Here is a 16,173-nt window from a genome sequence, read left to right as displayed (position 1 = left end):
TCAGAATAGAACTCCTCAAATCTGAACGGCACACTTATAGTGACTATGGTATTTTTATAAGAACAGCATGCACTTACGTCCACAACAGTGACATTTGGTGCAGTGGAACTGCTGATGATGGTCAGAATCAGAACGGAACTCCTCATATCTGAACGGCACACTTATAGTGACTTTGGTATTTTTATAAGAACAGCATGCACTTACGTCCAGAACAGTGACATTTGGTGCAGTGGAACTGCTGATGAAGAGTGAGCCGCCCCTGGTTAGTTCCGTTCTGATAATCATTCTCATCTGTAAGTACTTCAGAATCATCCAAATTTCAAAATTGGTTTAGAAATGACGGAGATATCGAATAACAAACATAAAAAAATATACAGACAAATTGATAACATAATCCAACATTTGAAAGTATTTATCACCAGAACCCCAAAGGAAGGCGGTTTTTTTTTCTTAAAAATTATATTAAAAAGAATCCTGATGTTTTCGAGGCCATTATGTTCTATAAATTTTTCATTACATTAAAAAGTCATTTCCGGTTCGCTCGCTGTCAACCTAATACGCTCCTCCTCGCTTCGCTCGTCGTCGCACCTAAACTGACTCTGCCACACACGAGTCTTCTGTTACAATAATGGTGTAATTTGTAGAAACTTTTTTTTACAAAAAAAAATAATTGACATAATAATTTTGTCCAGTAATTAATTTGACAAAAATAAAGTTGAGCAAACTTTTCTTGTCCAACTGAAGCACTTGGGAATAAAGCAGTTGGGGTTAAACAAATTGCAATTATAACAGTTTGGGAAATTATAATTTGACAGATTTTAAGTTTGTCAAATGTTAATATGGGAAAGATTGATAAACGTCTAGTTGGCAAAATTTGTTTGAGAAATGAAATTTGGCAAAAAAATCTTCGGTAAATTAAATGGATCCCGTAGAAATATGACAATGCAAATGCCTAAATATTTTCGAAATTTGCGATGTGAAATTTTGACCAAAAATGTTTTTCGGATACAAGTTTTGCTATTAAAAATGTTTGCGACATAAAGTTTTGTCTAAACAAAATTTGACTAAGTAAAATTGTGCCAAATGATAATTTGACCAAACAAATTTATTGCGAAACATACCGTCACTACTTCGAAAAAAAACTTGTATCTTCGTCTGTCAATGAAAAGAAAATTGTAGTAAGTATGTATGGAATGCATAATTGCATATAGACTTAGACGAGAAGCATGAGATACGAGATTTTTTCAAAGTAGTGACGATACCTTTGCCAAACAATAATTTGGGAAATGAAACTATTGCGATATGATTATTGGGAAATTAAATTTGACGATACATTTTTTGGCGAAACGGCAGGACTCTTTGAAACAATACATGTGACGTCATATAGTTGATTCTTGACTTTGTAACTTACGCTTTTTCTGATCGGAGTAGTAATAACGAGGGATTTTCGCATTAAAATAGCTTTTTCGGAAAAATGAAATAAGGTGTATCTTTTAGTATTGAGTTCTTTCAAACCAAACAATAAAAAGTAGTACTCAAAATTATTAAATGTTGTCAATTATTGCTTAAACAAAGAGTTACCTGGAATCCCTGAGATGAAAAAAACAGTTCAAGCTCAACAAATGCATGCAAGAGGAGGTAGGGCATAGCGAATGAAATTTCCGCTTTGTGTGGTAGGGCACAGCACAGCGGATATCATCTCGCTCGAATCTAGAGCAGAGCTGGGGAAGTACCTCCGCCTTACAGAAGACCGCAGTGTTGTGCACAGTGTTGTGTTCCTGCCGGTGAGTAAGGCTGCCAGAGCTCAACGAGGGTGCGGTGTGCTGGTGACGGAAGGATCTACGGAACTAATTTGTTCCGTCTATTGTGCTTTGAGTCGTCGGCAACCCGAACCCTCCTTGGTACTTGTACACTCTTTTTTGCTGTGTAACAAATGAATGTAACAAACAATATCTATAATTTGAGCTATATTAGTAACGACCGTCACAAACCTGTAGGAGATCCTCCCAAGACGTATTCCACCATCTTAACGCCAAGGCCAGCTGTATCACGTGGCGATAAAATGCTTCCAGCATCGCCGCCTGGAAATGCGACACCTCTACGAGTGCCAATCATCGGTACGCCAACATTATGTTCTATGGCTAGAAATATAAAAAAAAAAAACTGATTATGGACGAATAACAGTAATTTTCTCAAACACGCCATGTTATGTCATTTCGTTTGTTATGTTTCGTATGATATGATATTCTTCAAAGTATAGTACAGATGCACAGTGTGGGATCAGACCTCATTTTTGACCATGGTCTGTTTATAGTAAAAACCGGTAGCCTAGACCAAAACAATGCTACGACTAAAACGCTCGAATGTCAAATATGACTAGTTTACGAGAAATTATTTTTTGAAATTTAGGGCAAATGTACCCGAAAATTGACTAAAACTCAAAATATCCTGAGAACGGTATAGATTATCAAAAAACACCTTTAAGAGAACTTATAGAACTAGCAATATACTATCGTATGGAATAATCACCACAGTCGTAACATCATTCATATCGGTATTAGAACCAAATTAGTCATTTTCGATTTAGATTTTTTTTCTCGAAAGTTCCTGTATATTAGCATTTCTTTTATTTTTTTACTGAAAGGTGATTAGCTTCCCTATATGCCATAATTATTGCATTAAGCAATTCCATAGGATCTAGAAATTATGGTGTGCTTAATTACTCTATGGGGATTTTATATGGGACGTTTAAACACACCAGAATTTCTAGATCCTATGGAATTGCTTAATGCAATAATCATGGCATATAGGGAAGCTAATCACCTTTCAGTAAAAAAATATACAGGAACTTTCGAGAAAAAAAATAAAAATCGAAAATGACTAATTTGGTTCTAATACCGATATGAATGATGTTACGACTGTGGTGATTATTCCATACGACAGTATATTGCTAGTTCTATAAGTTCTCTTAAAGGTGTTTTTTGATAATCGATACCGTTCTCAGGATATTTTGAGTTTTAGTCAATTTTCGGGTACATTTGCCCTAAATTTCAAAAAATAATTTCTCGTAAACTAGTCATATTTGACATTCGGGAATTTTAGTCGTAGCATTTTTTTGGTCTAGGCTACCGGTTTTTACTAAAAAAGACCATGGTCAAAAATGAGGTCTGATCCCACACTGTGAGATGTAGTGCAAAAAGCTTTTATTTCGCATTTTTCCGGAAACGTTCATATTTGTCATGCTAGTTCAGACAGTCTCAGTACGAGTCGTACTGACACTGTCTCTACTGGCATGACAAAAAAGAACATTTCCAGAAAATATACGAAGGAAAATCTTCGCACTATATCTGTATCACGTTTCAGGCGGAGCAACTCAAGAGAACAGTAAAAAGATCATGAAAATTGAGATTATTATTTTTTACATAATATATTTGATATAATATTACTAATATTAGGGACATAAGATCATGGGCATGGCATTTACGAGGTGCGGTCCAAAAGTTTCCGGCCTAACAAAAAAAGGGCTACTATCTTTACAATTTCATCTTCATTTTTTTATTTTATTTTAATATAGTCTTCCTCGGTTACAATGCATTTTTCAAATCTCTTTAAAAGCTTCTCTATCACCTAACAAAAATAATAAAGACTTTTATCCTCAAAATCGGTCTAAACCGCACGGGTCAGACACTTCACTTCGTCAACCGAAGAAATTTTTTTTCTACTTAGTTTTTAACGACTATTCTGCATAATCTGCTATCGTAACTGGTCAAAAATTATTGCGTAGTATCTGCTATTTACTTATTTCTGCTATTGTCAAAGTATGGAGCTCCCAGTGCTCAGAAAAAAATTCTGACCTAATCGGCTGAACTTTTGAGTTAATTTTGGTGTCATTTTTATGTAGATAATGCTCAATTTATTCCTAATACTAGTTTTTAGGGTTCCATAGCAAAATATAGCGCAATATTTAATACACCGTGTTTTTATTGAATTCCGTTAACTTTAAGGGAAGATTATTTAGTTAAAATACAATCAATTTCTCAAAGAAACTAGCATCTTAACTCTCATTAAAAAAAAAAAATTAGTGAACACGTGTGTGGCATCCCTTGCCAGTTACCACTTCATAATGTTATTTGTTTTGTCACGTCAAACACTTTACAATGACTTTAATGTTATGATCAGTAGGCCTAGCACATGATGGCCGCGGGAGTATGTCGCCGCGAGATAGATGCCACGTCTTCTTCTAACTGTATTAATGACATAAGGACGGGTAGTCTATCTCGCGGCGACATACTCCCGCGGCCGTCATGTGCTAGGCCTACAGGGCCCGTAACTTTCATGCCGATGACATAAATTTGACGTCACGTTGCATACAGGATGATTCAAGAATTTTATTTAATAATTAATCATTATTCATCAATCATTTTAATCATGACTTCAAAACTAATCTATTCATACGTGAATAATTAATACCTACTTGATACGTGAAAAGGAAATTAAATTATTTGTTTATTTTTTGTGCAATAATGTTTGTTACAATATTTAAATAAATTAAAACAAAAAAAATTGTTTCCTTTTCGTTTCATGTATCAAGTAGGTATTAATTATTCCACGGATGAATAACTTACTTTTGAAGTAATTTGTACATGATAAAAATTGATTAATGAATAATGATTAATTATTACAATAAAACTATTTGAATCATTTTTTAATCTACAGGTTTTTAGTGTTAAGTGAAACACGGTGTATATGCAGCGTGACGTCAAATTGATGTCATCGGCATGAAAGTTACGGGCCCTGGTTATGATTAAGGTCCTCTTACACTAATTAATCCATTTTATTATGTATGGAAACGAAAAAATATATTTATTTTTGAGAATTTCAAAAAAGCGATATACAGGGTGGTTCCTGATGATGAACCTAACTGCGTGTCGAATTTAACGGAAAACAAAAAAAAAAACACGGTGTATAATGATTTTTTAGTAGCCACGAAATGTAAACAAATCCTCATATTTCCATATTTTTGTACTAAACTTTTTATTAAAAATACTGTTAAAAAGTCCATTTTATGAGTAATCTAAAAATATTAGGGGTGATTCTAAGTTAAGAGGTAATACGTTGTATGGAGTGACGGCGCGGACTTTTTTTTTGTTTTTTACCTATTTGTTTTTTTGTATTAGTTAACTGCCAATTTGAAGTGTTTACAAAGAGGACCAGTCAATTTATTTGTTTTATCATGTTTCGGACTTTTTTTTTGTTTTTTACCTATTTGTTTATTTGTATTAGTTAACTGCCAATTTGAAGTGTTTACAAAGAGGACCAGTCAATTTATTTGTTTTATCATGTTTTATAAGTGACCAGGGGAAATAATCAGTCCAGGGGAGATACTGTTGCACAGGGGAGGATACTTTGTGACCAGGGAAGAGACAGTTGTATGAAAAATTTAGTTTAATTTTTTAAGAATTAATTTTATTTATCGTTTTTATTATAATTATTGATTATTTATACTCAGACTTTACATTTCATAACATTCTTACAGCAAGAAAAGTGATAATTCCTTAATGAGTTGTCTAATTTTTCACTTCTCCATATTATCCATTAAAACAAAAATAATTTGAATGTACAATCAATAGGCAACAATTAAACAAAAACCTATCCTTTTAATATCAGCATTAAACCTTTTTATTAAACAGCTTCATGAAAATTTCATATGAAGTTGAATGTGTGAATGTGCCCTCTTTTTTTCTTAATAGTTGCATTTTTCTGGAAAGAAAACCTTCTATCGTAAAGTTAAAATAAAAATAGGTACAACGCTAAACAAAGGTTAAGAGATAACGGAAATAAAAATAATCAAAAATAGTACAAAAGTATCTCCTCTGGACAGAAGTATCTCCCCTGGCATCAAAAAAGCCAGGGGCAATACGTCAGGGGAGATACATTTTCGATGAAAATCAAAAATAGCTGTAAAAGTGTTTCTCGTACGCAATTCATAAACAAACGTAACAATATATTCAACATTTACAGTGGATATTGTTATATATATTAGTATTTGAACAAATGATTGTGAAATAAAAGTGACCAGAGGAAAGACTGCATTCACTCAACATTTCTGTACCCAGCAGGTGCTGTGGCCGAAACAACCAACAAAACCGATGCATAGTTGCCTTACGCGCCTCTTGACGGTAACTTCACATAACACCCTGTTTATTAGAGGACAAAACCTCCACAGATTAACAAATTAAACCGTATTTTGAAGGAAAACTAAAAAGCCAGGGGACGAGACACGAAACGAGGAGGACAAAGTTTGGAGTTCATTTGTTGTAAAATACAGAAATATAAGAAATTCCACTCATAAAATACTGTTCCCTAGTTATTTATGTTTGTAAAATTAAGGCTATTAAAATAATAAGTGAATTTTAACAGTCATAATTACTTGTTTACAAATAAATTCGGTTGGGGGACAGGCCAGGGGAGAGACATTTTTTCTACATTAGAGCTGATTGTGACTAATTTACATAAATTTCTGTAATAATTTTGAGTGTCCATGTAGAAAACATTTAGTTTTATAAAATAAATATGTTATTATGAAGTTTTATCTTGAAAATATTTTATTGTCAGTACCGTCGAAAGTACCTCTTAACTTAGAATCACCCTAATAACATTTATTATTATTTGATGTAAAAAAAAATTAAAAGTACTGCAACGATCGCCAGCGCAGCATAGGGGACGGCATAGGCCAACACCGGGGGCCATATGAAACCTGTATTGACTGTAACATTGTTTACGTTGTACATACCATGGTTGGCAATAAATATTTACTTTACTTAAAGATTTCTAATATCAAAAGTACTGCAACGATCGCCAGCGCAGCATAGGGGACGGCAAAATAGTACATTGTGCAACAAGGGAGGTAAGGTGGATTTTGACAACGAGTGTATAACTCGCGACAGCCACAGGCTGGAGAGTTATAGACACGAGTTACAATGTTTTTCATCACATTTGAGAGGAAAACACAAAGGAAAAAATCATAAGGCAAAACCTTCAAAGGCGACCAGTAGTCTATCTTCAGCTCGGAGGAAACAGAACTGGAGTAGCCTTTCAGTTACTTACCCCTCTGCAAAAAACTTGAACAAATATTCATAAAGTCACGTAAATACAATTTCACAATTGATTAATGGTCATTAGGGTGTGCAAACCGGTTAACCGAAAAACCGGTTAACCGAGACCTTTTGGCCTCTGTTAAAAACCGGTTTTTATAGTCTCTAACCGGTTAATAACCGAAACTGTATTTATTTCTCAAAATTTGGGAAATTAGGCATTAAAAGGTTAAAAAATACGTAATCATTTAATGTTTTGTAATAATAAAGATTTATTCATTACTTTTCATTGACAATATTATTATCTGTAACTAGCTTTTACCCGCGCCTTCGCCCGCGTAATAAAAGTATTCTTATTGAAACGTTTACAAAAAATAAGATTTTCATTTGGATCCGTAGGTTTCTTTGTAGGTACAGATGTCCGCGATTATTTCGATTAAGGTAAAGCGGGCAATTCTCGACTGGAGGGCCATTGTAACTGATCTATTTGCTGTACGGTCCGGTTTTGGCTGACTGTACCTTACACATATTACTATTGCTTTAAAATAAATTCTTGCAATGATTGTAGAATTGTTACAAAGCGACCACAGCGTAGGTAGTAGGTACGACTATGTATGTATTTTACCTATTTAAATATTTATACTGGGGAAACTTCATACAACCCACATAGCCAGTATCTCGACGCTATGGTCGGTAGGGTAGATAGTACTTCCTTGCATTATCGCTTACAATTTTTTCTATTTTGCTTATACTTATTGCAAACGTAAACATATAAAAGGCAAGCAAACAACGATCTTCTTACAGCACATTGAATGTAATAGTTATTACGGATGCAGGATACTCGCCGATGCCTACTTACTAATACCTTCCCACTGAGCCACCTGCATTTTATCCCCGTCCCCTATCCCTATCCCTAACCCTATCCCGTTCCGTCCCTGTCCCTGTCCCTGTCCCTGTCGCTGTCGCTGTCGCTGTCGCTGTCGCTATCCCTGTCCCTGTCCCTGTCTCTATCCCTATCCCTAACCCTATCCCGTTCCTGTCCCTGTCCTTGCCCCTGTCAAATTATCATGCTAGGAGGTGAACTATAAAAAATCCTTTCTTAGTGCTCCTCTAAGGAACTTCCGTGTTAATTTGAAATCTCTTGAACCAGAAGTAAAGATAAAAACTAAAGCTATACTTATGGCTATTTTGGATATTTTAACCTCATTGCACAACAACAGGGGAGAAAATTTCTTTTCCACCTCATTAAATTTTAAAATCGTTGTATTTATCGTGATCAGCGACCCGATAAACCATAAAAACGATACCCATATTGTGCTTTTGACTTTACCCCTTTGCACCCCTTTAGGGGTCAAATTTCTTTAGAAATCCTCCTGTGAAGTTTCGAATAAAATAGTCAAACTAATCTTGTTTCCCCATACAAACTTTGAACCCCCATTTCACCCTTTTAAGAGGAGAATTTTGAAAAATCCTTTCTTAGTGCTCCTCTACGCCATATAAGGAACCTATGTGCCAAATTAAGTTTCGAATAAAATAGTCAAACTAATCTTGTTTCCCCATACAAACTTTGAACCCCCATTTGACCCCCTTAGGAGGTGAATTTTGGAAAATCCTTTCTTAGTGCTCCTCTACACTATATAGGGAACCTACGTGCCAAATTTGAAATCTCTAGGACCAGCGGTTTCGGCTGTGCGTTGATATGTCAGTCAGTCAGTCAGTCAGCTTCTTCTTTTATATATTTAGATGAATTAATGATTTCATTTTAAAAATTAGTCCCGAGTCTACTCAATTATACATTTTATACAATACAGTAGAGTCCGGTTAGTATATTACGACTCCGCATAGACATAACGTCCAACCTCTTACAAGGACATAAGCACAGGTATTTATTTGATTTTCGTATGTGATAGTATGAAAGTACATCTGTTTATTACGACTCCGATTTTAACGACCTGCCGCTTTTTAAGACACATTTTACACAGAATCCGTCCGTCAAGTCCGGTTGCAACGACGAGCGACAACGTTTTTAGTTTTACTAGTAAATTGAGGAAACAAAGCTACTTCTACCCGAGCACGGCCCCGTCTTGCCTACAACAAGTAGCAAGATTACATTGTGGCCATGTAACTTTTTGAAGTATTGCTTTTAAAATTTTAACAATTTGTTCGCCTCGGGTCTAATCTTATAAGCTAAATAGAACCCAATTTGTATTTTTCGATTGCGTATAAACTAGCTTTACTTACAAATGATGAGCAAGCACGCATACTAAAAAGGACTTTTCTAACTAAACAAGTCACAAATGTCACAATAAGGTATTAATACTATGATAATAATACCCTGTAAATAAACCTGATTGAAATATTTTAGTAATAGAGATGTAGATATTACTTTTAATTAAAAGAAATTAAATTCGTTTTGTACGACATCCGGTTAGTACGACGTAATATCAGCGGTCTCTTGAGCGTCGTTGTGACCGGAGTATACCGTATATTTTTTATTTTTTTTATACCACGTCGGTGGCAAACTATATTTTTGGACGCCCGCAACTCAAGGGGTGTCACGTGCGCGTTGCCGACCCATTAAAACTTGTACACTCCTTTTTTGAAGAAACCCATACTGTAGTTCATCGGGAATACCTCGACAGGGAGCTATTTCAAACTATATTTTTTAAAAGAAAGGTAAAATGGAGATCTTGGTTTTCTTACATCAATTGCTTGTATTACTAGGGGCTCTGGGAGCTGTAGACCTTCGCGACATGCCTAGAAAACGCAAAACTGACGAATCACATTCAAACCACACAAGCCTTTTTTAGCAATTTCCGCATTTACCAAATTTCCAAAAACTGGATAAAAATGATCTTCATCGTGCAAGTAATACCTCCTACGATATCATCAACATCAGAATTCTTAAAGGTAATGGTAATTATTGCGTAGTACGGCCATTTACTAAAAATCCTCAAAACCGGTTAATAACCGGTTAACCGGTTTTGAAGGAAAAGTCCCGGTTACTAACCGGTTTTTTAAGTTAACCGGTTTTTGCATACCCTAATGGTCATTCACAAAATCGCTTCTCCACGGATCGCTTGTTGGCTAATTAAATATGCCCGCATATGCCATGAGCACATGCTTTAAAAATAAAGTATTAAGTTCCATTTGTACGCAATTTTAGTCATTTTTTATTATTCTTATATAATATTTTATATAAAAATATTTTTGCCATAATATGTCAGATTAAAGACATTTATCTAATCACGTAGAATCGTTTTGAAACTCGTTTGCGAATAATAAATACTTTTTTTATACAGTTGCTCAAAAAGTGCCCGTTTTTTGGCTGTTTAGCGTGCGAGAAGTTATATTTTACTGAATATAAATACTGAATTAAAATAGATCACTTTTTTGTGTAAACGCGTATTGCTATTTCATTTCAGCAGGCGTTTATAGATATATTTATTCAATTCCATATTACTCTTGAACGGCTCTCTGAATTAGTTTGTGCTTCATAGATGTGGAAGCACATTGCGAGCACTAACCTTAGGCAGTACTTTCACTCTTGAGTAGGTAGCCATTAGCTAGAACTGGAAGTGCACCCGCCGACCTGACGTCAGAAACTCAGAATGGCAGGTATCATTAATTTCTTAAATATCTCTGGAGTTTAAAGAGCACATTGCTTGAATTTTGGCGCACATTTGGCACATTGCTAGCACTAACTCCTGAAGTATATATATACCGCACCAAGATTGCTTGATGTACACCGGCCATTCTAACGATCACGACTTTTTCTACTTGGTCTAACAAAATATGAGAAAATGTCCAGAAGTGGCAATAATTGTGACTGGGAAAAGGCTCGTTTTCAAAAAATTGTCAAAAATATATAATAGAAATTTATAATCACTAAGGCATAAGAGCAATTTTAGTAAACGTTGCAGATTAATTTTGTACGAAAATAACTCCGATGTGATGTAGATTTTCAAAGAAATTGTCACATAATTTTAGGTAATTTCTGAAAAAAAATTGAATTCATCTTAGCCTTGTTTACTCTTTTTATAAACCTTATAATAAAAATGTAGTCTGAGAAGTTTGTAGTACAGGATATACGTATTATAAATTTACCAGTTTCAGTATTCCAAATTTTACAAATAAGATCGACTAATCCAGCACTATACGCGGGTTTTCCTAAACGTGCATCAGAGAAAAATTCATAATTAATTTAATGAGTTACTTTTCTAAAATCCAGTCTATTAAGTATCAAGATAATAAGATGCTCTAATTGAAACTTGAATTAAATATATCTATTAGATAACAGAAAGTGTAGTATTTCACCGACTAAAACTATCAATTTTACATTATTTTGACGTTTTTCTCGAAAGCACCCTTAAGTGATTAATGTTTAAAGCGTACCACACACATAGCGCGGGCGCGGGCGGGTGCGTGCGTCTGCGGGCCCGCCGCGCGTTGTGTTAGCCAGTGTATAATGTACATCTACACACACAGCGCGGGCGCGGGCGGGTGCGTGTATCAGCCACACGCGCCCGCCCGCGCCCGCGCCCGCGACACAGACAGAGAGCGGGTGAGGCGGCTAACGGGCGGTAGCTTTTTTCGTAATTCATTGGTTTGCGTATAAGCTCACACACAGCGGGCGTGCGCGGGTCGGGTTTGTATTTATTTACAAAGTTTGTATCCTGTTTCGTGTGAAAATTTGTGTCCTGTTGTTTAGTTTGTTTGTATTTGTATCCGTGTGGTGACGGGTTAAGAGTTTCACCACCCCCTTTCTTCCCGTGAGTGTCGTAGAAGGCGACTGTGGGATATGGGGTAAATTGTGGCGTAGGCGAGAGGCTGGCAACTTACTCTCTTCAATCAATCAATCAAGAGCCCAGGCCCGCCAGACCTTCCTCAAATTCTCAAGGATGAAACTTTGGGACAATGTAGAGTTCACATCGGCGTTTAATGTGTGCATATTTTCTAGTTCGGCCCATCGGCCAATTTTTTGCTATCAAGTGATGAAGGTGAAAAAAAAAGTGCTTACTTTCCTTAAATTCTCAAGGCTGATTTTTATATATGTGTAGAGCACGTTGTTAGAAATTGGTTATCATCAATGCCAGACCGTTTCCGCCGGCTATAACTTTTACCAGACGCGACAAAGTTGGCAAAAAACGACTCTAACTTACCTCATTTTCTCAAGCCTGATTTTGATATATGATACGCAGGGACCTATAACTAGACCGTTTGTAAGCAGCCAGACCAATCGGATGGACCCACAGAACACCCCACTAGAAGCCTAATGCAAGCGATATTGTTCGAGACGCAAATCACCAATCCTTGCGGGGCGAGGCGGGCGCGCACGGTGCTGCCATTGGTCGTTTCAAATAATGGCGCGCCTTTACGATTAGCAACAGGGATGGCAATGGGACATGTCTATTATAGACAATGGTACCGGTACCAGTACTGTGGTGAATTTGTTTTGCAACAAATTATAATACAGTATGTAAACTAACGAAAACCATTTACTGTAACCCGTAAATGTCCAGGTGATACTGAGAAACTTTTACTATGGGACCAACACCCAAAACGCGAAATAAAAATTTACTCTCCCATAGGAAATACTTACTATAAAATAAAACTACCTATGAAACTGTCAGAAGATATTTTCGTGATTTCGGGGTTGATCCCATAGTTAAAGTTTCTCAGTATCACCTGGACATTTACGGGTTACAGTAAATGGTTTTCGTTAGTTTACATACTGTATTATAATTAAATTATAATAAGGCCTAGTTACCCTTCGGGTTGGAAGGTCAGATGGCAGTCGCTTTCATAAAACTAGTGCCTACGCCAAATCTTGGGATTAGTTTCCAAAGCGGACCCCAGGCTCCCATGAGCCGTGGCGAATGCCGATGCCGGGATAACGCAAGGAGGATGATGATTGTGATAGCACCTCAATAAAAATCATTCTAGTAACTAATTTATTTATTTATTTATTTAATCAAAAAGTAACACAGCATTACAGTATTAATAACATTACGTTATTATTAATAACTAAACTGTGCATTTTTACTTACGTTTACTAAGTGAAATTACCAACTAAATATTCTAAACTAATCAATCAACTAAATAACACTACAGACTCTACAGATTCTAGATAATTATTCACAATTACAAATCTGCTTTCTTTTATATTTCATAAAATGGTAGCACAGGGTACGAACGGTAGTACGAAGTTCCCGCAACAGACATAAACTAACACGTAATAAGCGACTTTCAAAAATTTTACTTCTAAGGAAATAAAAAAATGAAAGTTTATATGTGGTGCAAGATTAATTTTAAGCTATGAATTTTATTTACACTGCGTAAGTACATGTGTATTTTATTATAAATATAACTTTTACCAGACGCGACAAAGTTGGCAAAAAACGACTCTAACTTACCTCATTTTCTCAAGCCTGATTTTGATTACGTCAAGTATACAATATACACGTAGCTTAATGTAGAAAATTCAAGTTTTTAGCTTTTATAGACCCGGAATATTTAAATTCTACTAATGCTCATATCGAAACTTTAAGTCGGTCTGGCGGACGGTTGGGTCCATCCGATTGGTCTGGCTGCTTACAAATGGTCTAGTTACAGGTCCCTGCGTATCATATATCAAAATCAGGCTTGAGAAAATGAGGTAAGTTAGAGTCGTTTTTTGCCAACTTTGTCGCGTCTGGTAAAAGTTATGGCCGGCGGAAACGGTCTGGCATTGATGATAACCAATTTCTAACAACGTGCTCTAACACATATATAAAAATCAGCCTTGAGAATTTAAGGAAAGTAAGCACTTTTTTTTTCACCTTCATCACTTGATAGCAAAAAATTGGCCGATGGGCCGAACTAGAAAATATGCACACATTAACCGCCGATATGAACTCTACATTGTCCCAAAGTTTCATCCTTGAGAATTTGAGGAAGGTCTGGCGGGCCTGGGCTCTGGGTCTATTAGTAATGTTCAACTTCCTCCCCTTGTTGCACAATGTACTATTGTTTTATATCAAATATAATTTTATATTTAATGTTAATGTTTTAAGATTACCCATAAAATGGACTTTTTAACAGTATTAAAAAAAAAAAAACAAGTTTAGTACAAAAATATGGAAATATGAGGATTTGTTTACATTTCGTGGCTACTAAAAAAATATTATACTCTTCGGACACGGAGTTCAAAGTAGCTACCGGTCCTATTTGACTCAGGAGGACGTGTATAATAAAATATATATTTTAAGATGAAAACGTGCAATATCAGCCTGGTTATTTTACAAAACTACCACAGAATGTATAAGAAATTCATAAGTTAGACACTGTTCGGACTCAGATGGTACATATTTTATGGCCAAAAGGGCTAGTTAGAACGAGAGCGTCTAATTTTAACCCACTAATATTACACCATCGTCACTTTCTGGTTTTGCGAACTTAAATTTCAGTAACAATCAAAATTAATTAGTATCGAAGCGGCAAAAACTTAAAATATTAAGTACTTCTTTTCTCATAGCACGGAATATTTTAGACAAAAAATCTTAATTTCAGATGCAAATCGTAGTGTTTTGATATTACATTCATTCAAAAGTCGTAGTTACTTATACACTTTTCAGAAAGGCGTGTGCATATTTTACTAAACTCTATCTAACTCTATGACCGCCTACTACAAAATCAAAATATTTGAGGAGCAAATGTATGGAAAATGGTGGATATGAAAATAATGTTTTATTTTTAACAAAAATTCAAGGTGGTACCTAGGTATAAATCAGGAACTCCGATTTTTTGCGCCTCGAAAACAAATAATGGATATCTTTTTCCCCTACTCGAGTCTGATACAGGTAATTCAATACTTAATTTTAATTACATTTATGTGAACAATACATTATGCCACTCTTGTAAATTATTACTTTTACATTATTGCGATGATCGATGATCAATCGATGCATATGCATTTAAAATTCTTGTTTTTATTAGTTTAATAAAATTGATAAAACAATAATTTTGTCCTTGTCCATATTGCTGTAAATCCTCAAGTATGAAAAAAGTTCAGTAGGAAAACACTGTATTTGGGGTAGTTTTATTTGGTTTTTTATCTAAAATGTGTAGTTTTTATTACTAAATGATGTGTCAAATACTATTAAATAATACTTAATGCTAAATATGTGAGTGTGTTTAGTAAAACGTCCCACTTTGTCGGTTACCATTAAGGCGAGATTTACTTGTATCTTTATTGCAAGACCGATTTTGACACAAAATGGCCTCTCCTGTAAAATTACTATAATGAAAATTGCAGTGTTATATGCCTTTTAGGTACGGAGTTATTGTCTTAAACGTCGATTAATAATAAATTTCAATTTAAAATTCTATTATTTCATCAAAACCCACCAGAAAACAAAGCCAAAAAAAATTGTTCAATTCCGGAACTAGTTCCGGAATTCCGGAATTGAAGTCCAATCTCGAAAACCAGTTCCGGAATTGAAAATCGTCCGATATTGCAAGCCCTAGTGTATGTATAATACCCATAACAAACGCGAATGTTGTACACAAAAATTCATACCTTTTTCCAAAAGAAAACGGACTAAGTATAACCATAGTTTCATCTACAGTAGCAATTGCATAACATAAAACTCGCTACGCGCCCTACGCGGTGTCTATGCTGGTCTAAGGGACCATCCCCACTCAGGTGACGCATGTCCGGAGACGCGGAACGAACGTCAGCGCCACGCCGCCCGAATGTAATTTAACAAACGTCTCCTCAGTACATTTTGTATAGGAAGGACGTAAGACGCGCCCCCAGACGCGTCGCTTGGCGCGCACCGCGCCGCCTGGGGCGCGCCAAGCGACGTCCCTTGCGCGTCCTTCCTATAGAAAATGTACTGAGGGGGTACGTATCACAATGTCTAAAGTTAAAAAACCTAACGTTAAATGACCTACGTTCAAAATACCTAAAAATACATAATGGTGTTTCGACCGAAATTCAAAATACCTAAAGTTTAAAAAGGTGCATATTATAATGTCTAAAATAAAAAAACTAACGTTAAATGACCTACGTTCAAAATACCTAAAATCGAAATAC

At 35.5% G+C, this 16,173-nt stretch overlaps 1 protein-coding gene across 5 annotated transcripts in view; it reads right to left on the bottom strand.

Annotated features, from left to right (window-relative positions):
* The window catches only part of LOC125241845 (maternal protein pumilio-like), a 566,882-nt gene that overhangs the window by 453,263 nt on the left and 97,446 nt on the right, over positions 1-16,173 (bottom strand). For 4 of the 5 annotated variants that reach the window (XM_048150508.1, XM_048150509.1, XM_048150512.1 and 1 more), the window contains one exon: positions 1,992-2,141. The exons of the other annotated variant lie outside the window; for it this stretch is intronic. In XM_048150508.1, the coding sequence (XP_048006465.1) occupies positions 1,992-2,141 (150 nt within the window). The remainder of the gene's footprint in view (positions 1-1,991; positions 2,142-16,173) is intronic. 5 annotated transcript variants of the gene reach the window in all.

This window comes from Leguminivora glycinivorella, chromosome Z, assembly GCF_023078275.1.
Source record: "Leguminivora glycinivorella isolate SPB_JAAS2020 chromosome Z, LegGlyc_1.1, whole genome shotgun sequence".
Lineage (NCBI taxonomy): Eukaryota > Metazoa > Arthropoda > Insecta > Lepidoptera > Tortricidae > Leguminivora > Leguminivora glycinivorella.
Note: the sequence above shows the minus strand (reverse complement) of the source record. Positions and strands in the feature narration are given on the sequence as shown.